The following is a 24884-nucleotide window of genomic DNA, read 5'->3' as shown; positions in this document are numbered from 1 at the left end:
TTCCGTATCCTGGAAACGGATTTCTTCAAATTTAAAAGTTTGGGGCTCATTTGGGGGCAGGTGACTCCGGCCAATTTCTAACATGCCTTTAACAGGGACTCTATAGACAAAGCTGGGGACCCGGAGCGGAGCGGAGGTGGGGCCTCGTTAGCGTTTGGGGGCGGTAGGTTAATTACCCCAGGGGCGGAGCTCGGAATCGGTGGGAAATTTGGACTCAAAAATTTCAAACAAAATTAATTTTTTAGTTTAAATTTCCCACCGATTCTGGGACGGATAGCCCCAAAAACCATTCACAGATAGTGACACGAAACATTACAATTATCTTCGTAAAACAATGCGAAAAAGTTTTTAAAAAAATAGATCAGATGAGCTTTGTTCAAGGGTATTTCTTGGGTTCCGAAGATTGAAACACTGCATAACGAATGAAGATCGACAAAACACAAGCACGATGCGCGATTATGTGGGAAGGTGTACGCGCTATGTTGTGTCTCAGGCAAGTGAAAAGACTACGAGGAAGAAGTACTCGTAATGTGAAAAATTGCAATTACTTTGATGAAAAAAACGTCAATACACCTTAAGGAATGTTCCGCAAAGCAGATAGGTAAGTACGAATTTCAAAAATTGACGAAACTAAGAAGTTATAGGTGTCCAAAGATAGTACATTTTTACCTTTTAATCCACTGGAATTTAAACTTTGGGTTCGTTAACACAAAATAAGCACCTATTTACTCACAATAGCTTTAGCGCAAATTGTTGTAAATTATGGAAATGGCAAAGGTTTATTAAATTATTGTGGCGTGCTTATGTGTGTATGTTCAGAGGGGATGTCGATGCCATAAATAACCAAACTTCAAATTCCCAAACTAATTGTTTTTCTTGTTCGCGTAATTACGATGCCGCATAAAGAGTATTGGAAAGGGATTTTCCAGGAACATATAGCTAGGAATGAGTAGGGTAACCCGGTCCCGGAATTCTATCCTTCTTCAGTCTTTACTGCAAACATGTGACTTCGACGAGTGAAGTGGAGCGGTGATTTTTCGCAGCAGTAAAAGAGTGTATTTTGACTTTTGTAAGCTGGTTGAGACTGAGAACACGTTAGCACAACGTTGCAAAATTGACAGGAGCAATTCTTTTCAAAACTACCCTGTTGTTGTTTTATGGCTTTTTTAAAAATTACGACATGAAGTGAGCGAAAATTCCGCCGTTATGCGTGCCGTGTTTCAGACTATTGCTTTTCCAATTTGTGCTGTAAGAAAATAAATTAACCACTTTGCGCGAAACGAAAATTTGAATTATTTTAAGAAATAAAATACTGATGAACTTGCCCTTGGATACTATTGTTGCTACTATTATTAATAATATTTTGAAATATTAAAACAAATCGACGTTATTTTAAGTGTATTGCTGAATTGAACTATTCAAAAAACTGTTACAATAGATTGTTGATGACTGAAACTAACGATCTTGTTTTTGCTGATATTCTGTTTTCTAATTGCCACAGTCGATTAGATGAGAGCTTCATCCATGACCTTTCAAAATAGATCTCGGTGGATTTGTTGAACAAATCCCGACCAGCTAGCCTGTTCGTAAGGGGCCGGCATCAAATAAGAATTGTGTACCCCTCTAGTAGGTTTCTTGCTCCTACTGCTTCGTTTATAGCATCCTTTACTAGTATCAGAAATCTAGCCGTCGCGTCACAAATGTTACTCATTTTAATACAATCCATTTGAAACAGGTGTCATTTATTTAAGGTTCTTTTTATGTTATTTATATTTACTTACATTTTTTTGGAACAACAATATGGAGACTGTAAAATATAAACTTTTTATAAAATCTATACACAATTTTCCCTACTGGTTGATATGATCCACATTTTTATGTGACGTCACCAGTAGAAAATATGTCACTAATATATTTATTTTTGTGAAGGAAAGCGTAATTTCTTTGTTATTATATGTAATAATGCACCTTGTTTGTAATGTATATAATTTGTTTATTGTTTATTGTATTTTATGCTACATTATGGGTAATTTAATGTATCTTTCTTTGAGAGAGTGCACTATACGAATTTGTATTTCTAAACATGCAAAGATGTCAGTTTTGTTGGTAGAATCTTTTTATAAATAGTGAGTGATTCATCCGTACTTGAATCTGTGTTCTCGAAATAAGTATAAAAGCGAGGATATCGCGTAAGAAACATCACACTCAAGGTACCTTTATTAGGTGTGCCATTCCCGAGGTTTCGAGATTTTTTCCCATGATTCTGTGCGCACTATGACGTCATTAAGAGGACAGAATGGAACTTACTTCGTTAGCATATACGGAGGCTTGAGATAAATGGGTCGATTATTTACTTATACACACCTTTTCTTGAATGCCGATAGAATGAGAACAAATCACCCTGTTTGTGCTCTTGCCACGTGCAATAATAATAGAAGAAAATCGCCTGGAATAAAGTAATCATCGCTTCGCAAAAAAGAAGTTGCTGCAGCAGGATTGATTCAATTTGTTCCTCCAAATTTCGGACTTACTCAGTGGTGCAACCACAGGGTGGGCAGGGGCATTGCCCCCCAACCTTCGACGGAAGTCAATTCTAGGAGCGGCAAATATTGATGGCCAAAGGCACCTGCAGGGGGCACAGAGGGGCAATTGCCCCCTTCTATTTCAAATTTTATACAAATAAAAATACATTTCGTAAAATTTTCTTGCTCCCTTCGCTTGCAGTGCCTGCTTTTCTCAGTCTCGTCAAGTTCACCGCAGCTAGGGGGCGGCGAGAGTCGGCCATGGGCTGCAAATAATCTAAATTTAAAAAAAAAAAGTTGTGAAAGAGAGAATGGCTTGGCGCCATGTGATATTATTTGTTCCCTATTAAATCAATATTGTTTTAAATTGCAAAAATTGGATCTAAAAATTTTCTTTCTCGCTTCGCTCGCAATATAATTGTTTTCTGTAATGTGATGTATTTAAATAATATGTTTTGTATATACGTAATGAATAAACTTTGAATACTTACATAATTTAGTGTTAGCATTTTGCATATGTATTTTCTTATTTTATGTCGCTCCATGTTGCATATGTGTAAAACATATGAAAGTTATACATGTTACATGTACAAAAAAAATATCTTGGGCATGCATTTAACATTCATTTTCCACCATTCAAAAATACAGTTTGTGTGCTTGTTTTCAATTATTAGCTAATGTAAAATTTCTGGTGTTGAAAAAATATTTCAAATCGTTTGTTCCAAATAAATGCTTTAGCACAGACATCTACCTCCCTTTTGCGTAATTTGTGAGGATAATAACGTCTTTGATACTACGACTACTACTACCAGTAGTAATAATAATGCCATTATTAATGTTATTATTATTACTATTATTATTATTATTGGTACGTTTATTCTGGCACTTGAACCCTCCAGACAAAAATTCGTGGTTGCGCCTCTGGCCTTACTTCCACACTCGCCTTCCATATCATCACGTATGCAACTTTCAAAAACCTTTACACAATCCGAACTCAGTTTCTAAGTATTGCTTCATTGAATATTGAGTGCAAGATAAGATTTATTAGCTTTGAAGTTGAAACATTGCCCGCGAAAATAATACTTTGAACATGTCGTAGGTAGCCAACACTAATTAACAATTGCACTGTGTTACTTTACTTTATGTGCGTTTGTTGAGAAATTGTGCTGGAAATATAATGTACGACTTACGGGACAGACGTTTTGCCCTTCCACATCCTTCCAATCTTCTCGTCAATCAATGAAAACAGCTGTCACGTAAATAATGCCCAAATAAGCTATTCAATGTAAAGCATACTTATCAAAGCAAGGAAAAAATTATCAATGATTTTTGCATTATCAATTAAATGTGTTGTATACACGTCTATTATATTATAATTTAAAGATATCGTACAAATATAATACTATTTTGCTGGCTTTAATGTATTTTATATGTGCTTTAAAAAGCCTCGTTGGTTCAGTCGGTAAATATTCTGACTGTCACGCTGAAGACGAGGATTCTGTTCCCAGGGTGGTTGGTCTCGAGAGGGAATTTCTCAGCAACGTCCTTGCATGAAATCTGCTGTGAGGTTCACCAGGGGTTTAAAAAAAATACTATTTTGAGGGGCCGGAACGTGATGCTAACACCACCTTCGTAAATGGCCGGGATGGTGAATCATAATCTCCATATTCATTCATGGCATGTTACAATGTGCAGAAGGTACTTTTGCTTTTAAAACAAACTTAGTGCATATTTAGTCGCACACCGTGGCCGTTCTGTCTAAGACGTCATGCTTTGGGCTCTGGCTACGGAACGGGCAGGTTCGGGTCTCCTAGGGGAAGCGTACCAACTTTCTTTCTGAGGTTTCGGACTGTGTATGGGACCGGTGGCCATCCACCATTGTGAGGAAATTGGAGAGCTACGAATGAGTAGCGTAATCCGGTCATGGAAACTTACAAAAATGACTGGGGGGTCGTCGTGCTGACCACACGCCACCTCGTAACAGGTTGGATGATCTCCCGCCTCGGCAGGTGGAAGTGAGGCCGGCAGTCGGTAGGTAGGCCTTAGCCCTGTATTAGTACACATTTGAATACATGCCGCGAGAATACACATTATGAAATTTGTTTGACTCAACTCAAACATACTGCAGAAACTCTTTCCATGTAGATTTAATAGCCGGCATCCGTGGCAGAGTGGTTAGCACATCGCGCTACGACGCCAAGGATCCCAGGTTCGAATCCCGGCCTGGGTATGGATGTTTGTGAGTGTCCATTCATCAATTTCATCATCATGACTCATCCCCATCTTCGCAATTAGCCTAAAGTGGCAGAAAAGTGAAGTAAAATAAACCAAATTAAAAAAATGATTCAATATTTCATATTTGTGTTGCTTGATTGAATTGGCGTCTTAAGTCCGCTTTTTGCACAGAAAGGCTAATTGGGACTGGACCTACAGTTTAAAGTTGGATCCTATCCACTATGTGCCTACACCGGGTATCGAACTCGGGACCCCTTGACTACAAGGCGACGGCGCTACCACTAGGCCATCGGGGAAGCCATATTTGTGTTGCTTCACAAGACTTATTTTCTAATTGCGCACTGTATTATTAGTAAAACACATTTTATGTGTGTGTTGGAGATTTAATTAGTAAAAGCGATGGATAATGTAATATTTATACAAAGTAAATGAATGTTTATGTTCTTACAACACATGTAACTATTACAGAATAGGAAGCCAGTGCCGAAATTAGCCGTAAGTTTCTTTTTAAATCCTCGCAGTAGTAAATATTGTTACAAATAAAATCTAAAAATTTAGATCCTCAACTCAGGTGGATAAGAGACCAAATTATAATTCTCAGTTTGCATTTACCTCCGATTATTAGAAGTATCATTCGACCGAAAAGCAATCTCTGACTGTTGTCTGATAAAACTTTCGGGGGGGCTCGAGCCTTGGATACGTGCCTGTTGCGAGTGTCCCTTCATCAATTTAAACTAATCATCACTCATTCTGTTCGTCGCGATTAGCCAAAAGTGGAAGACGTTAAATAACAAAAACAAATTTATCCTCATCGTGGCGATCAACTGGAGAATCTTAAAAGTAGGGTAAAAATATTAAAGGGAAATTCCAGGACATTCAGTAAAAATTCATATCAGAATATGCCCGGACAAGAACTTTCCTTAGAATTAGACATTTAAAATAAATGCAATAGGTTAGCTGGAAAGAAAAGCCGGCAGTGGACTACAGCTTACATGGACAAGATATCACGCATAATAATGTCTGAAAAATAAACTATTCATTGTTTTGGAATAAATGTATTCTTCTATCGCGTATTTCATGTCTTGTTGTCAAATTAAATTAACAGCTTTGGTGTATAATATCAAAAGATGCATGAAAACACAGCGTTTCATGTGCCATCTGCTACATTCTAGGCATAGCTTTCTTCCGCTCGTGTCCTCTTGGTGACGTCACAAGTTCTAGCCAATAAAGTGCAAGTCGCGGAGTGGCCCCCCTCTGCATCACACTTTTTCGCCACGGATCGACGAAGCTTTTAAAACTTAAAAAGAACTCCTCGGTGTTGTGCATACATCTTGGTATGGTAGTTCGGGGCGCAAGCTAGGCCTATGTGATCATAGGTACGCCGATAGCCATGCATTGATGATATGCACAATACTGCAACCATTCTACGTTAAATAATAAAGCTAGCCTAAGGATTAATTTGGAAATAAAAGACTAAAGAGCAAATATTGGCTCAGTTATCATTGCATATCTCTTGGTGTGGTAGTTCGGGGCGCAAGCTAGGTCTATGTGATCATAGGCTTGCCGATAGCCACGCATTGAGTTTATGCGTTTTAGTTGAGTCAATTCATCGACAAAGCGAAGTCCTCGCCTTCGTCTCAAGAACATTTGCATTATAATTGCAATAAATAAAGAATAAAACCTTTCAGTTTATACATACTGGAGTAATGTGGTTTTATTTCTCTGTGCTGTGAATATTGTCTTTGCCTAACACTATCCCTGTACCTGAGAGGAGTCTGTGTACTTCACCGAGTCTCATCGTTCACCACTGAGTATTATTAAGTTAATTTTAATAGTAAAATAATTCAACGCGTCTAATTGCAAGAACGTCTCATGGTTGTTGAGAAAACTGCTTTGAAAGAGACCGATGTGGATATGGCGTTGTATTTCCAATATGTCGCAAATAACCTTTGGATCCTGCCCAAAAGTTATTTTGTGTGTAGAAAAGTTTTGTGATCCCCTCCCGCCGAAAAACACTTTTCAAATTCCTACAATACAACCAAAGCTATACCCTATCATAAAATGAATTCCTGTACTCACAGCTTTTTCCTCTCGGCCTGCAGGGAGGGATCCAGCGGGTCTCGGTCGTGGAAGATTTCAGGCAAGGCTCCTCTCGCTGTGAAGTTGTTGTCCAGTTTCGTCTTGAACTTCTCAAAGCTGTATTTGCATTGCCTCAACAAGCACAGGAGAAAGTTATCTCCTGGAACAAAAAAATATTTTTCTTTAACCTTACTGTACTGTCTTTGATTCGGAAAGTGGACCTGTCTCTAACTTCACGGACAAGTATTTGAGTGTAGGAAGTCATCTGTCATTGAAGAACAGGAAATCTCAACTCCAAGCTTGTGTTCTTGAAAAGTACTTCATGTAGATCTGTGTGAAAGATAACGTCCGGAATCCAGACAATTTCGATTACGAACGATTTCAACCAAACTATTTTAAAGAGTAAGGCCCTCACGAACAATTGCGATCACATTGGGCAGGGAACATGACGGAGTGGACCGGGGGATGTGGGCTAATCGTAATCCCCAGAGGCATCTTGGATTTGCAATACTTTTCAAGTAACTTCCAGTACCTTTCTGAAAGTCAAAACATCAATTTCCTTTTCTGAAGTGATAATAATTGGTTCAAGCTTTATTTACATCACTTGTGGATATTTAGTAAGATAGGGGCTTCGAATCACCTTTCCAATAATATATCTCATAATATTATGGGATGGTAAAATAAATAACAGGCAAAACTGTTTCATCAATTTCATCATATCATCCCTCATCCTCATCGTCGCGATTAGTCACAAGTAGCAGAAAAGCAACGTAAGAAAACCTAATTCAATCAAAGAACCAAGAGAGAGAGAGAAGAGAGATTCGTGTGCGTAACGTTAGTAACGTAATTGTTGATATGTACTATAATTTTTACAAATACATTTCAAGGATAAATTGTAACACTCGAATTTTCTATAAATAATAAAAATTAAAGATATATAATTTGTTTAATTAATAAAAAGTAAAAATAGACACGAGCACCTGAAGAGGGAAACAGATCACACGTCCGAAATGTCGGAATCGGATTTCGATACCGAATCTCCCGGGTTCCAATTCCGATTTTGTGGTCAACGTTCTGGAAACATGAATAAAGTGAAAATTGAAAATCAGACATTTCTTTAAGCATAAGCTGTGTATCAATGGTATGATATTCCGGAGACTTAAATTCGAGTCCTGGTCCAGCCTATGTTTTTTGTTAAGTCTCTACAACAACATATATGCTCTGACTGGAAAACACAATTTAAAAATACGTGTATTATTGCATTAACTATTATTTTGCAAGCCAAAATAATTGTATCAAATATGCTACATGTAAATTAGGATAGAATAGGGAGACGTAAACAAAACCAAAAAGAACTTGGAACTTTTTTCCGCAGTGCAGTTTTGTCTTTATGCAAAATCCTCCCTACTTCAGCTAGTTTCTTGCAAAGTAACACATATATCTGAGACACAACTGAGAGGCTATTTCATGGTATTTCAGGTGGTTCGCCCTGATTTTGCTACGTATTCCTCACGGGTTACTGTTTTTAGGCAATATTTAAAAAGAGAAAGAAAGGAGGTAGTTGCGTACGTCATACAGGTGGTGCCTGATGCTACTCGTATTTCATCGTGGGCGAACAAATATCTACCTGTGGCTCTGGGAGAGAACTTCAAATTTAGGGTGTCGCTCGTATTAAGAATTTAAGAATGTAATGAGAAATTGGTTAGCTCTTTGTTTAATGTCCATACTAATCGTTAATTGGCATAATAGTTTCATAATAATTTTCTCTCATGGCCATATGCACCATTTTGTCCCAAGGTAATATTTTAGAAATCAACACCCCAACCCAACCTGTTTTGCTTGAAATTTTAGTGTTTCGTGGCTTATACCTAACTAACTCTCTAGCCTTCTTAAACCCGAATGTTCATGGCTGCAGCAACACAGGCCTTCCATCTTTCCCTATCTTGAGCAAGATCTAAATGCTCTTTACCATCCCTACCGATTGCCCTTAGGTCCATCTCAACGTTGTCCCTCCATCTTCGTCTTGGCCTTCCTACAGGTCTCTTACCATCAGGTTTCCCAACAAGAATCCTGTAAACTCCTCTTTCCTCTCCCATTCATGCCACATTGCCTGCCCACCTGAGTCTTCTTGATTTAATTATTCTAATAATATCTGGACATGAATACAAATTATGTAGTTCTAAATTATGTAATGTTCTCCACTCACCTGTCTCCTCATCCCTTTTAGGTCCAAACATTTTCCTAAGGATCTTATTTTCAAATACTCTCAATTTCTGTTCCTCTTTCAATGTAAGGGACCAAGTTTCACATCCATATAATACTACAGGCAAAATTACTGTTTTGTATATTTTAACTTTTAGTTTCTTATATATTAAACGAGAAGACAAAAGTTTATGAAGAGAGAAGTAACATGCATTTCCTGAATTAAGCCTACTTTTTATTTCCTCTTTAATATCATTTTCATTTGTTAATATTACTCCTAAGTATTTGAATTTGGAAACTGGTTCAAACGAGTTGTTATCAATAATTAGATTTTGATTATTACCTAACACTTGGTTTCGGCCTGTAACCATATATTTAGTTTTCTCTTTGTTTACTTCCAAACCTATCTCTTTAGCAGTTTTGAAAAATATTTTAGCATTATTCTTAATTGTATTCACATCATCCCCCAGTAAGTCTACATCATCTGCATATGCTAACAACTGAGTCACACCATTTAATTTTAGTCCTTCTTTAGTTTCTTTTACCTTCCTAACAGTAGATTCTAAGGCAAAATTAAAGAGCAATGGAGATAATGCATCTCCTTGTTTTAACCCATCAAGAATTGTAAATTTGTCAGACATATTAATACCCACACGAATTTTACTTTCTGTTTAACTGGTGCATACTTTTATCATACTAACAAGCTTCTTAGGTATTCCAAACTCTACTAATATATTATATAATTTATCTCTTTTGACCGAATCATGTGCTTTTTTGAAATCAATGAATAGCTGATGGACATTTTGATTATATTCCCACTTTTTTTCAAGTGTCTGTCTAATGTGAAAAATTTGATCTGTAGTTGATCTGTTACGTTTAAATCCACATTGATAATCACCTATAATTTCATTAGCATATGGGGTAAGTCTTGTTAAAAGAATTTTAGATAATATTTTATATGTTGTTGAGAGCAGAGAAATTCCACGGTAATTATTGCAGTTCATTTTATCACATTTTTTAAACACAGGAACAATTATGGATTCTTTCCACTGTTGAGGGATTTCTTCTTTATTCCATATTAAACAAATTAATTTATGAATTTGACATATTAATGAATTTCCACCATATTTAATTAACTCGGCTGGTATTAAATCAATGCCAGGTGCTTTGTTATTTTTTAGCCTTTTAATAGCATCTTTAATTTCAGTCAAGTTAGGTTCTGGAACTAAAGGTTCTGCTGTGTGTACTTCGTTCACTTCTGATTTATCTCCTACATGGACATTTAAAAGGTCATTAAAGTAGTTCTTCCATCTATTTAGAATATTGCTTGGGTCAGCTAGAAAATCAACGTCTTTATCTTTTATCAAGTTTACTTTAGGTTGCCACCCCTTTCTAAACTCATTTACACCTTTATATAAATCTCTGATATTTTTGTTTTTGCTGTTTGTTTCAATTTCGTTAATTTTGCTTTTCAAGTAATCTCTTTTTTTACTTCTAAACGTGCGGTTAACTTCTCGCTTTATTCTATTATAATTGTTTAGATTTGTATCATAAGAGTTATTTAACCACCTAAGTCTAGCCTGATTTCTTATTTCTATTAGATTATGACATTCATTATCAAACCATGGTTTACTTTTTCTCGGTTTATGGTATCCTATACTTTCTTTAGCTGCTGATTCTATTGCATTACGTATGTGCTCCCAATTCTTATTTACGTCTGTTTCATTTATATTTTCATCATCATTTAAATCCTGCAAAACATCAAATCTATTTGACAGTTTAATTTGGTAATCTTTCTTAATTCTTTCATCAGGAAACTTTCCTGTATCAAATTTTAGAACTTTTAGATTTTGTTGCTTATGATTTATCACTGAGAGTCTTTCTCTTAATTTAGCAATTACTAAATAATGGTCACTGACACAGTCAGCACCTCTATGTGTACGAACGTCAATTATACTAGTATGCCTTCTCTTATCAATGAGAATATGATCTATCTGATTACGAGTTTTACCATCTGGAGAAGACCAGGAATATTTATGGATATCTTTATGTTTAAAAGTGGTACTTTTCACAATTAAATTCTTTGAGGTTGCAAAAGTAATCAATGTTATACCATTATCGTTACTTAATTCATGAAGACTTTCTTTACCAATCGTGGGTTTAAATGTCTCTTCTTTGCCAACCTGTGCATTACAGTCACCTAACAGAATTTTCATATCATACTGAGAAAATTTATCAAAGACCTGTTCTAACTCTGCATAAAAATCATCTTTAGTATTATCATCTTTATCTTCCGTTGGTGCATGTAATTATTAAAATAATTTTACACCACCTACCCTGTAAAACTGCATATGATATCCTATCATTAATAAATTCTACTGTTTTAATAGCCGTAATAAATCTATTATTTATAAAAAAAGCCTGTTCCAAAATTATGATTTTCAGTACCACCATAAAAAAAAGTATAATTTTTAGTTTTACAATTCCCTTCTCCTGGCCACCTAACTTCCTGGACAGCTACTACATCTAATTTATACTTAACTATCTCATTAACTGTACACTGAAATGCCCCAGGCCGGTAAAGGCTCAGAACATTCCAGGTGCCTAATTTAATATCCTTATTCCTAACGTAGATCTTATCCTTAGTCCAGGGACCTCCCAAAGTAGTCCCCACCCGGAGATCCGAACGGGGGACTATTTTACATCCGGAATATTTTACCTTGGGAACATCCATGGCCTTATATTGCTGTTTCTTGACATGTCTTTTTACAGTGCAGAGTTGTCAGCTCTACGCCTAACCTCCAATATGAATGGAGGACCTACTACACAAGACAAACACAAACACATTAGACAGCACAATTACTACACAATTTGTGGCTTATATCGGCATAAAATTGTAATTTCCATCAAATTAAACATACTATTCCATTGGAAATTTACACATTTCTTTTCTTAGGCACTATTGTCCTGTATGCCTTACTGACACTCTTAAAACTGCGACACTTCGTCCACAGTACTTTTACTGCCTTTACTTAAAAATCACCACTTCCTTAATTTTCCAAGATTTGAACAGTTAGAAGAAACTTTTGGATACTAGGAACGTTAATGCCAGCGTGATGATACAAATTTATTGTTCAAACACGTTGCGTGTAGAAGTCTTAAGTGTGTTCTCACTGAGTAATGCGTAATGGTTGGTTACCTATATCCTGAGGCAGGTGGGGCTGTTTGGCGATCCACTGTTTGATGGATGCGAGGTCTTTTGTCGTCTGTTTGGGGTCTTCGTGGTGTCCCTTCAGCAGCGCCGACTTCTCTTCCGTCGACAGAGCCTTCAAGTACATGACGCTCACCATTTTTTCCTGTTTGACAAAGTAAAGATTTGTTACTGGGTAATCCAATTAAAAATGAAATAGTTATAAATTCATGCGAAATTCTCTATCTGAAGTAAGGGAACTTTTCGTCAAATTTGACCTTTACGCTGTTTTTGGCATCGTAAAAATTGTACCTGTTCGTGAAACATCACCTACCTAACCAACGAAATAAAATAGTAAACTGCCAGTTACAACAGAAACAAGAAATTAGCAATGACGTGAGAAGATGTATTGGAGTGCGAACAAATATACTTAGAAATTTCATGTTATTAAAAAATATTATTAATATTATTATTATTATTACTTTTTTTTAAAATGAAGCATTTTCAAGCTTTTAAGTTATCTGCAGTTGCCTTACGTTGAGTAAAATCTTTCCGGACAGGCTTGTGTTGGACTGAACGAAGACTTATATTTTAAGGACGCTTTCCAGAATGCACCGGTGAACGGCTGGTGCATCGCTGATGCAAGCTTTGCCGTTCCATATTTCACCGGTGCCCACCAAAACTTTCACAAAGTTAAACCATGACGTCATCTTTTTGCACCGGCTTGCGGAGCTCTTGCGGCTGGTGAATCAATACAGGATGTCACTACAATTTTGTTGCACTGAGGGCGAATAAACTAGATGCAGTCAAATGTTGTCGACTGCTCCTTCTCTTGCAAGCAAAATGAAATAAAATATGCTCATGCATCAAAACGTTCGTAGTGTACCTGCAAAATGAAATGTCGTTACGAGATGATATTCATAAAATCTCTCTTGTGACTTTTTTCTAAGAAACGTAAATATACGTGCGCTTTCCTAATGTAGTTGTCATTTGTTCAGTTCGAAGCGTTCCAGATTTAAGCTAATTTGACCTGATTTATGGTTCACCAGTCTGATGCACGCTGGTGAATTCTCGAAAACGCGGTAAGATAGAATATTTTCGTAAGACCGCAAAACTGTATTATAATGTTAGGTGAACATTGTTTCATATGCTATCCAGTATAGCATATGAAATAATAGCCAGATGCACAACCCTTGGCCATAACTGCTTGGAATCTCCTGTGCATTGAAGCGACCAAGGTATTGCAGATGTCTGGGCTGATTCCTTCCCACTCTAAAGCTCCGACTCTCTTCCGATCTCCTTTCGACATGCACTCATGTTTATGGACACGTTTGTTCAAAACTGTCCATAAATGCCCAATCTGGTTCAGATCTGAACTTTGAACTAGTGTCTTTGCTGTCGTCATCCTGCTGGAACGTGGACACGTGGCAAGCCCATTTGCTCGTTATTCTTCAGAATATTATTACAGACATGTTCATCCATGATTCTACCAATGACTTGCATTTTCCCAACTCCTTAGTGGACATAAATCCCAGATCATAATGGATCCTCCACCATGTTTTACCGTAGGCGTTGCATTGGCAACATTGTCCTGCGTTTCTCCACAGTCTGATAACACCATCTGATCCGTGCAGGTTTATTTTGGTTTAAACGGACAAGATCACGTTGTCCCAAAACTCCGATTCCTTATGAAAATGCTCTTTAGCAAATCCGACTCTGTCGAACAACATTGTGAGTAACTGTAGCACCGTGCCATGAAGCCACATTTAGGGGATGTGCGAGTATGGTTGCTCCTAGGTAGCCATTGATTTGAGGATGGGTGACCCCTAAAGCCACTTTATGGGGTGACAAGGCCGGAAAAGTGACGACCTTTGGTCTCCACCCCGTGAATCGAATCCGAGTCTCCCGCGTGACAGTCAGACGCTCTACCTATTAGACCACCGTGGCTCTTCAGAGTGCATGTAGTGAAACGTTTAATTTAAGAAGAGCCTTGGATTTTGTCTACGTTCGGATTTACTTTACTTGGAGTAAATACGCTAAAAATTACAGTAAATGTACGCAGGAGAGTATACGTAAATGGCGGATTCGGACTTTCCCCAGATACGCCCCTGTTTTGTACTAATCGATACAGAATACGTAAAACAGTGACATAGGATGTGATTTTTCTTTCCCGACTCAACTTCCGGTGGCCTCCAGCATCGCTTAAAACAATGTGTTTGGAATAATCCTTTGAAAATTCCCTTTGGTGAGAATATGTGTAAATGTTCCTTTCGTGACACGTACTTTAAAGCCATGTTTGAAATTCTATCATACTGACGAATATTCTCCATAGTTTAGATTCTAACTCTGTCGCCTTGTAGTCAAGGGTTCTCTGCTTCGATTCGGTCGACATTCCACTTTCGACTGTAGGTCAAGTCCCGATAAGTCAATCTGATCGGGGTGTAAGGAGTGACCTTGCTATAAGGTACCGAAATGTCAACCGCCCCCCCCCCCCCCGTTGTAATCAAGGGGTCTAGGGTTCGATTCCTGGTGGAGGCACATTGCACAGTGATTCGGATCACACTTTAAACTGTAGGTCCTGTCGCGATTAGCCTATCTGTGCATAAAGTGGACTTAAAACATCAATTCAAATAAATTCACCTTGGCCTGCATTTGGTAGACTAGCGAGGCTTTGGCGTCTGGACTCAGTCAGCATAATCCTCTGTTAGGCTCGTGTTGCATTGTCCCTATTTGTTTGTGATTGTTACTTCATCTGTCATCTTATCATTCATCTTCGCGATTATCCAAAAGTGGCAGAAAAGCTGAGTAATAGAAAACCAACCAATGAATCTATCAGATCATAAAATGGACTCAAAATATACTGTACTTTGACATTCATCTATCTATAACCGAAGTACTCAATCGAAAGCGAGCTAAGAGTTGTTGGCCAGACAAGAGAATAGAGTCGGACAGCATATTTACCTTAAGTGGCGTAAGATCATTAACAATCCCTAAGAGGCAGCCTAGTTGTTGCCTGCTCCAGCGGCTGGCTTCTCCTACTCACCACTCACGAGTTCAGCAGATAAGCTGCAGCCGAGATCTGAAGAGCGACTGGAGTTTCCATAAAACGCGCGCATCAAAGAATCCGTGCCCTATCCAGTGTCAAGGTCCTAGGGTTAATGACGATCGCTGCTGAGAAGTTCCTCGCAGGTAAACAATGCGATCTCCCAAGGCCTTCCTGTTGCGTGAAGAATTCGATAATTGCCATGACAAAGACTTTGCATGGAAGATTCCATCCGACGCTCTGCCCGTTCCCCAAATACTTACAGGATAGAAAGGGACTTTTGCCCAAATCATAGGCCTCGGAACGGGAGCAGAGTCCCAACATCACCTATCCTTAAAAATGAACATCGTTTCTTTCAGGGTTACAAAAAAGATGAAAGGTTGTTCTTTTATGGTTAATAACGTAAATAAATTTCAGTTAGTATTAGAACAGACTAGACTAAGCAAAATATACTTTAGATGGAAAAAATAAATGTAAAATAAAGGAACAAGGTTTTCCCCATATTCTATCATTTAATAAAAGAAAGAAGTGCTTCCGCAGCCTTTAAAATGTGAGAGGTTATATACTGCAAAGGAAAAATATTGTGAAAAACAGTTGCGCTCGATAATTCACTCATCTGGTGGATCTAGGAAAATTTCTAGAAGGAAGTTAATAATAATCATTGCTTTTTCCCGGCGGTACGCAACGATGCCTTTATAATAAATGAAACTAATAGCATTTTATTTTATTTGTGTGTGTAAATTCTCGTATGTGGATTCTCGACCATTTATGTACTTGCGATAATATTTTCAGTAGTTTTTATAATGAATATTAGATTGAAGAGTACTGAAACCTTTCTTCCAAGAAAAAAAGCACGGATTATAATAATAATATTGGAAGAAAGTGGATATAATTTTATTAATTTATAATCATTACTATATATAATAATCAACGACCTGATCCCTCTATAGAACAATTTCTGGCGTCTTCCAACCCACAAAACCATGGGAGAGATTGTGACAGTCAGGGACACCCGGCATTTTCGGAGAGAATTCTCCCGCCCAACGTCCCTGCATAAGGGACCCTGAATCTCACCATTTCCTCAGTGCAGCAAACAAAATGCCCATCTCAGAGTATTCGTAGCATCAAAACAAGCAAAATGTCATTGTGACAACTTACTTGGATCAATGCCCTCCAGACGCTGTGAAAGTTTATGATGACCACTTTTTGTATGGATAGGCTAATCGGGACTATACCTACAGTTTAAAGTGATATCCGAACCACACTATATTCTCCACCGGGTATCGATCTCTGCACTCTCGTCCCCTGAAAAGAATCTACATCCGCCTGTGCTTTTTAGTGAGAGAGAGTCGTCCTAATTGGAGACAGTAACGTATTTCGGACCAACAATAGCAAAGTTATCGATGAAAAAATTTTGGAAAACTCTTCATTTCTGATTAAGTCCTAGACTATCAGGAAACAAGGTAATTTTATTTTCCAGAAAAACAATTTTCTGAAAAATGTGCAAGGTCCCATTTCTGTACAACCAGTTGGGTAAAATTGGGTATTCATGTGAGACAATGTAAATTCGAGGTCTAATGCAAATATTTCTTAGAATGTTTTCTTTTGAAAGATCAAAAGTCACGTTAATCATGAAAAATACAATAAAATTACAAGACAGGAAGTGGTTTTTGTCATTCTCTTAACCATCTATTCTAACAAATAATCTCTTTTACTCAATTTAAAAGTTTCATAAACAACAAAATATCACAGATTTCTCTGAGAATTAAAGCATAGGCCTGGTAGGTGTTCAAAACTGAGACAACCCCGTTTTGGACTACCCTCAATGTCCCCGTTTAGCAGACAGTGACGGGTGCTAGAAAGCATGGCGTCTCTTCACACAGATGCAAGATAACCTAAGCCGGACCCTGTGGCCGACTGGTTAGCACATCGCGCTGCGACGTCTAGGGTCCTGGGTTCGAATCCCGCTCGGGCTTGGTTGTTTGTGAATGTACATTCATCAATTTCACCATTTCAACACTCATCCCCATCTTCGCAAATTAGCCAAAAGGCACAAAACGCGAAGTAAAATAAACTAAATCCATCAATCAAGCAAGATAACCTAACAAGTACGTAGTATGTCAAAATCTAACTTCAAACTAGAAGAATCAACGCTGTACTTACCAAAAATTAATGTTCAAAGGTGGCTTCATAAGACCTAACACAATATAGAGGCAAAATCGGAACTTTTATATTTCACAAAACCTTGAAAAATTAGTAGATAAAAGAAGGCTGGGGATTCGCGGCCACGACTCGACTCAAACTGTCATATAGGCGGCCAGGATTGGTTGTACCGTTTTGGGTCCCAGCATCACTCAGTGAGAAACTGAGCATGTCCATTTGACACGCAGAACATGAACGCAGGACAGAAAAATCTGTTCTGTCTTGATTAGTGTAGTCGTATTTCACACAGATGGAATAGCTGTCTATCCCTTTGAACAAAGACATATTCAGAGGAGGGTCAGTGGGGTCCAGACGCCCCCTCTCCCGGAAAGAGTGGACAAGAAATACAAGCCAGTAATCGTTTTTTATTTAAATTAAAATAGATGTTTCTACTCTACAGTGCAATATCTATATGCCATTCCTTTTACATATCACCAGCCAACACACTTTTGGTAGTGTGTTCCATCCTCTGATGGTTGGATGCAGTACAAAAATATTCTCGTACGCACAATTTTATTCCTTATACATTTATAAGTTAGAAAAATGCTACTTTTATGTAGCATATGCAAGCACATAACACTTAAAAGTATTCTGAATGTGCTGTTTTCATTGCTTTTCTACAGGTAAATAAGTTGTTCATTAGAGTCAATAACAATATTGATGAACGTGGAAATAAAAATAGTTATATTTTATCGCCAGTCTTGCATGATCATGCCAGACGGATATAAAAAACATTACGTGTAATAAATTACTTATTACAAGGTCAGATTGACAGGTAACAGGGAGTCATGTACCAGTGACGTATTTTCATGTTATCGCGTTTATCGCTGGTAAACCAAGTCTTTTCATATACTTTTAGCTATAATATATGGATAATTACACTTTATATAGTGTAAAAAATCATTAAAGCAAGCTTCTAAGCACGAATTTAAGTAAAGTATTTAAAGAACTTAAAGACTGGTTCACGTACGCCACTGATCGTTCTCCATCGCACCCTTCTGACGACCGGGTCTCCTCCCCTATTGCAGGGCGTAAGGCGAGGGAGCCGAAGCGAGTTGTATTAGAAAACACGCGGTCCTGCGAGTTCATTTGCACCGCTGCAATCAGCGTGGGCAGGAGAAAACGGCTCGTTCCTTTCTGTTTCTGTGCCGCGCTTAGCAGAGGCAGTATTGCTACATGAATGGATATGCTCCTTGCTGCATGGATATCTAGGTACAATTTTAGGTAAAAAGGAAGATTTTTATTCTATATATTTACTCGATTAATGTTTCATAAGATTCCAAGATTAAATTATTTTGACGCCACAAAAAAAGCCTCTGCTCCCTCACCGCTTCCCCGCTGTAAATCATAATCAATTGTTCTTTATGCGATAGTTCAGGGCAAATCTTAAGATCAGCGAAGTGCACTATATTTATTTCACAGGAATATTAGTGTAATTGACCTTAATTATCATATGCAATACAGGATGTTGAAATAGGACCCATAGGTCTCCACAGTTATTTTTCATTAAGATAGAAGTATATGAAAATTGTGGGAACGAATATTATTACAACCGGTTTATCTTTTCAAGACTTACGTAACTTTCCAACGTAATCTTGTTAACTACCATGAAACCGCACATACTTATATAACTGAGTAGCATTAAACGGCAGGGGGCGTCGAGTGTGGAAGTCAGAATTCCCCTCAAAAAATATAGTTGCGAGGGCAAATATATAATCGTTCAGAGAATCATGTTCTGCTTCATGGATGTTGTATCTTTGTAACTCCTGGCAGACCAAAGGAAAAGGTTTGAACATTTCCCCGAGATATCTCAAGTACAATCAACACAGAATAATGTCAAAATTAATGCCAACAATTTGGTTTCCCATTAGTCTAAATAACAACTGTAACTGTATCAGAGAACCTTCTGATTAATACGTAGTTTCATGTTAACTTAATAACAAGACAAGGTAGTTAAACAACCCTAATATTGGCACTCTTTTATTCACGAGACAATATTTAGAATTTGAAAAGACTTAGAAACACTATTCAGGGCTATGTTGCATTTTTAGTGGTTCCCGCCAACAGTCAGCATTTGTTTACAGACTGTGAAGTTGTTTGCATGCTGTTGAATTCTGGCGCTTTGTCTTATACAGATATCTTATATAGATAGGATAAGAACATTCCTTCATCTTTTAATTATTTCTGAAATATATACCGTATGTGGTACCTAAAGCAATAGTCTATGTATTCTTATTACCAGCATACTTAGTGGGCATTAAAACGTGAAGTTTCTTTTTTAACTTCAAGAAGATGGTAAGAAGTGCATGACAAGAAACTGAAGGAAGAAACTAACAGGAAAATAGGAAGAAATAGAAAAGAAAATGTCATGAAAGCAGAGCAGCAGAATTGTAGAGAAGGAATTGGCACTAAAATGACGGCTACAAACATGTTCAACAGAGGTAACAAGAGGTATTTGGCTGACAGTGTAAACCTTCTACTAGCGAGGAGGGCCCCACCAACGGAATTTTCTGTAAGTGCGTTCGTTCTGTGCGATATCGACACAAAGGATTCGAATGCACCACCTGCAACAAGTTGTACCATGAAAAATGAATTCCTAACGAACATCTAACACGCGATCCATTTACAAAATTTGTCATGAATTTGATTTCTGCAATCTGGTTTAGAACATTCAATAACTCTTCAAACCGAACCAATTTTGTGTTCCACAGTAGAGACCTTGTAACACAAAATGTCAATATTGTTTAGCTCTGAGGACAGTTACAAGGAAAAATTTCAAAGTCCAGAAATCGCCAACGTGGCAACATAGCTCTTGAGCACCAGCGGAGAGTAGCCAACTGACTACAGGTAACTTTACTAGTCGAGAAACACTACATGCTTGTAACATGAGGTTAGGAACTACATTAGAATATTTTAATATAGAGATCGAAAAAGAAAACATAAGGAAAGAATATTATAGAATATCTGTGATTCTGCAGTTTGAAATTGTAAACAGAGAAACTTTTGTGTGGTTGGAAACACTGTACTCGGTAATGATCCACCTGAAGGAAGTCGATGTCAAATACTAACAAAGAGAGGCATTGTTACGAATAGTTTAGGCGAAATATATTTAAAAATACTTTCATAGTTCAAAAGTTAATATTTCTCAGAATCTGCAGCGGAAATGTGATCGTGGCACGAGGTAATGGTATTTTGCACAGTCATTTACACGTTACAAGACACCTGAGTCCTGCGACGTTATTGGTCGTCGACCTCCGTGGCGAAGTGGTTAGCACAGCGCGCTACGACGCCAAGGGTACCGGGTTCGAATCCAGTTTCAGACATGGGCGTTTGTGTTTGTCTCTTCTGAATGAAAAAGTTGAAAATTGAGATTAATTGATATGAGATTTGTGTGGGCGAAAGCTGTCGCTTAGGGTTTCCTTAACAAAAAAAGTTTAGAAAGTGCTCTTGCGGCAACTTCTTTCCTTAGAAAAAATGATGATGCGGGTTCAAATCCACACACCTGAAATTCTTTATTTTCTTTTTTTAGTATGGCAATGAATTTACTTTAGCTTGAAACCTGTAGTCATAAGAAGTGAAAAACTTTGGTTTTAGAATGTTTGTAAAATTAATTAAATGTGTAGTTCAATGAATGGTTTTAAATTACTTTCTCAGACAGACATTTCAAGATATGCGATTAAAAGATTAGATTTATTTCACACCCTACTGCGACTAACAGCTTTAACACGAACTTTCCGCTCAATTCAGGTATGCCATATGTGAAAAGTTCTGCAAATATTTTGAAACTATTTTACATTACCTATTGTTATTATTCAATCTCAGTAATTCTACATATTATTATCTTTACAAAACAATAAGAACTTGCATCAATATTGATCCAAAATATTGTTCATGCTCTTCGCTGCATATCTAGAATCGTTGTCAGAACTCAACAGAAATTATTTGGTCAAACCAGGAATGTGATCCTCGCGTAACGTATCCTATTTCCGCACCTATCACGGATATCTGATTGTCTGCTGCTCTTGAGACAGCTGTCTTAATCTTACCATCTCTTGAGAGGAATCAACACTTCCAACGAAAGTGAAGAAATATCCGTCCGTTGCCTTCCAAAAAAGATTTTGCCGTGACTGAGAATCCAACCTTATTTTTTACTTTTGTTATTCTGTTCGAATAGTCAGTAACTGAACTCCATTTCCCTTATTAACAACAAATATAAAAATGTTCTTCTATTTTATAATTTGATATAAACGATGCCAATTCCACGGGACTATGGACCGATTCGATCCCCCCTCCCGATACTCATAGTTGTTCTTCTACTTATGAAACAGCATGTCCTCCTCCGTGGTCGTGCGGTCCAAGACGCTGTGCTTTGGGCCCCGACTGCGGGACGGCATGGCTTCAGTCTCCGGGTTCTCGGACTGTGTGTAGGACCGGTGGCAACCCACCATCGTGAGGAAATTGGGGAGCTGCGAGTGAGTAGCGTAACCCGGTTTCGGAAATGTCCTACAACGGATGAGGGTTCGACGTGCTGACCCCACGTCACCCCATTTACCGGTTGAAGATCTCCCAGATCTAGGGAGATAGGCCGAGGTCCTTCGAGAGGTGTCGCGCCACGGATTATTATGAAATAGCATTACGTTACGTTTAGTTTGTTTTATAATAAAATAAATTTCTGCCTTGGTCAGCATATTGAGTTTTTCATATACACTAGTGTGTGTTTTATGGAACTGCATTAGGTTAAATGCAGTTGCTGGGCGGCTGGTGAACACAATGAACTACGAAGCTGGAAGTTCTAGGTTTGAACTCCTGTCAAACGAGACCAAAACCTTATCGAACAGGGAATTTAAATGTCGGAAGGGGAATTTTGGGACAATGAAAGGAAATTTTCAGTATGAACAAGGAACAACACTGGAAAGAGAACAGAAGTGAATATGAAGGGGTCGAGGTGGGCTGTGATTCCGAGAATAACTCCTATTTCGCACAAGTTTCAGGAATTCCAAATTTTTTAAAAATTCTAGTTCGATCATCTTAATATTGTCTGTCTCCCTGTTGTATTTTTGTGGGGCTTCGAATATTTTTATTTTTTTTAAAATGAATTGCACATTTTGATCTCTGAACTTCCATTACTCCAACATGCCAGAAGTTTCGGTATAGGTTTAAACCCCCAACCACCCTTCCACTCTATGTACGGCCATGGTTGGATATGGTTAAAAATTGCCGCTTTCATAGGTAAAATAGCACTTTGCTATTGAACACACTCAGTTTTGTAACTAAATGTAATGAAAATCGCACTAGTGGCACATCGGAAACAAAAGGAAACAATAATTTAGAAACTTTTATTAAAAGCTGCATCCTGTACATTGCATGCATGCCATGAAGGTAAATCGGGGCAGGGGGGTAGGGAGGTGCTGGAGAAAGGGCCCACATATTCGACCAGTTAACTCTCATGTCGGTCAAAGCGATTCGCGGAATAATCGTCATTCTTACAAAAGGTAGGGTAGAGGATTTTTTTACAGTAAAACTATCGACTGAATCACCGCGGTTATCTACAGAAACTTTAATTAGCCTCGAACAATTGCAGGTTCTAAAGGCTTTCTAGTGTCTTCTGTTTATTGCTAATATACAAATAAATTACCAACATCCGCTGTGCAGTGGTTAGCTAAGCCTGCTACGACACTAAGGGTCCCGTCTTCAAATCCCGACCTGGGCATGGGTGTTCTCTGTCAGTGTCCCTTCTTAAATTTCATCATGTCATCACTCGCATCCATCTTCGCGAAAAGTGGCAGAAAAGCAAAATAAAATAAACCAAGTCAATCAATAACTTAATTGTTTATTAATTTAATAATGATTATGATTATTTAGGATATCTGCTTCAAACTAAAGAACAAGGATTTCATTTTGCAAACCCTTAAAAAAAATTGGTTGTAGGCCCTGCGTATTTTGCATGTTCCAGTTGAACAGTCAACGGCAAAGATAATGGTAAGCAAATAGTCCACCGCTTTTTTCATTATTTTTTTATTCTACATCCTGTGTTGTTTTAAGGAATGAAACTATGTTGGTTCGAAGAAGGCATTGTTCTCTGCTTATTGACGTCATTATTTCAATTCATTGTCATCAATCACATTGTGGAATTTAGACCGAATTAAAATGGTGGTGGAAGATTCGTCGTTGGGTGTACCAACTGGTATGTTACAGTTGCTGTCGATGTCGAGATGTGTATATAATCCTTAGATGTTTCATATAAATTATATTTTAATGCATTTTAACCGTTTCACGTCTCCACTTTCTTTCTCTAGGTCAAAAATTTATGATGATATGTTTGAATAATTTACGCGCTCTAGTGAATGTGGAGCATAGTGTTATCATACGGGTATAACTCAAATATATTCTTGGTCAAGCGCCGTATTTCATCTTCTGACATAACCGCAGAATGCCTTCGTGATTAGGTTAGGCTTGTTAGGTTTAATCTCTTTGCAGAAACACACTACATTTAGTCTAACAACAAAATATTTGTGCTTGACCAAGCAGGTGTTTGAGTTTGGTGCGTTAAGTGAGACCCTTTATGATACCTCTTCCTGTGGAGTTCTTGTAGAAGTTACACATTTTTCCGATAGATGGCACTTAAAACATGTTACTTTGGTTATCATACTACTAGCATCAAGTGTGGGGTCATTTGATATTATCAAGACGGCACATTAGCAACATAGCCCAGCTTACTCAAGCCGAAATACGACGGAAAGAGTTCAAAATCGGAAAATGCATATATAATATATATATATAACTGAAAAAACATTAAACAACTTCGAAAAGCATTTTGCGGATAATATTTGAGTCAAATAAAAAAAAGATGAAAATTTTGCAAACATCCACGCACTGTTCGAATGAAGAAAATGCAGACCGTGGGGAAGCTTCAGAACTACTGATCAGTGCCGGCGACTAGTGGAGCGTGGTGGAGCACTCGCCCACCACCCACACACACTTAGTCCCCGCATTATGGCCTCTTAATGCTAAGCCTTTTGGCACCCAATCGCCGCTACTGATGTCAATGTATAAATGTTGTGTCCTTGCTGTAGCCTCATTTCAGAAAATTTTGCCACAGGAAAATCGTCCCTGTAGGTAGAGTTGAAAATTATCCCAAAAAAGACCATTTTAGGAGTGAGGAGGAAACAGTTTTTTTTTTCCGCGGCTTCTTTGTTGAACTTCTCTTTTTTTCCTTTGCAAAATTTTTCATTAGTCATTACGTGCGGTGCATGCTGCGCATGCGTCAATTGTTGGAAAAAGGACAGCTTGCTCTGCGACGACATTAATGAGCATTTCTACATTCTAATTTCTTCATATAGGAGAAGTATTTATTTTACACGAGAGCGCTCAACTAAGATTATATTACATTTCTTGGATCTGAAGTGACGCA

At 37.8% G+C, this 24884-nt stretch overlaps 1 protein-coding gene across 1 annotated transcript in view; it reads right to left on the bottom strand.

The window, feature by feature from the left end:
* LOC145979530 (alpha-tocopherol transfer protein-like) overlaps positions 1-15305 on the bottom strand; it is a 47155-nt gene extending 31850 nt beyond the window's left edge. The window contains exons 1-3 of the mRNA XM_083112480.1: positions 15190-15305; positions 12238-12394; positions 6837-6996 (exon numbers count right to left, since the gene is read on the bottom strand). Of these exons, the coding sequence (XP_082968606.1) occupies positions 6837-6996; positions 12238-12388 (311 nt within the window). The 5' untranslated portion in view covers positions 12389-12394; positions 15190-15305. The remainder of the gene's footprint in view (positions 1-6836; positions 6997-12237; positions 12395-15189) is intronic.
* Between the last annotated feature and the right edge of the window lie 9579 nt (positions 15306-24884).

This window comes from Lepisma saccharinum, chromosome 26 (assembly GCF_977018435.1).
Source record: "Lepisma saccharinum chromosome 26, izLepSacc3.1, whole genome shotgun sequence".
Taxonomy (NCBI): Eukaryota; Metazoa; Arthropoda; class Insecta; order Zygentoma; family Lepismatidae; genus Lepisma; species Lepisma saccharinum.
The sequence above is the reverse complement of the archived record's forward strand: the minus strand, read 5'-3'. Positions and strand labels throughout refer to the sequence as shown.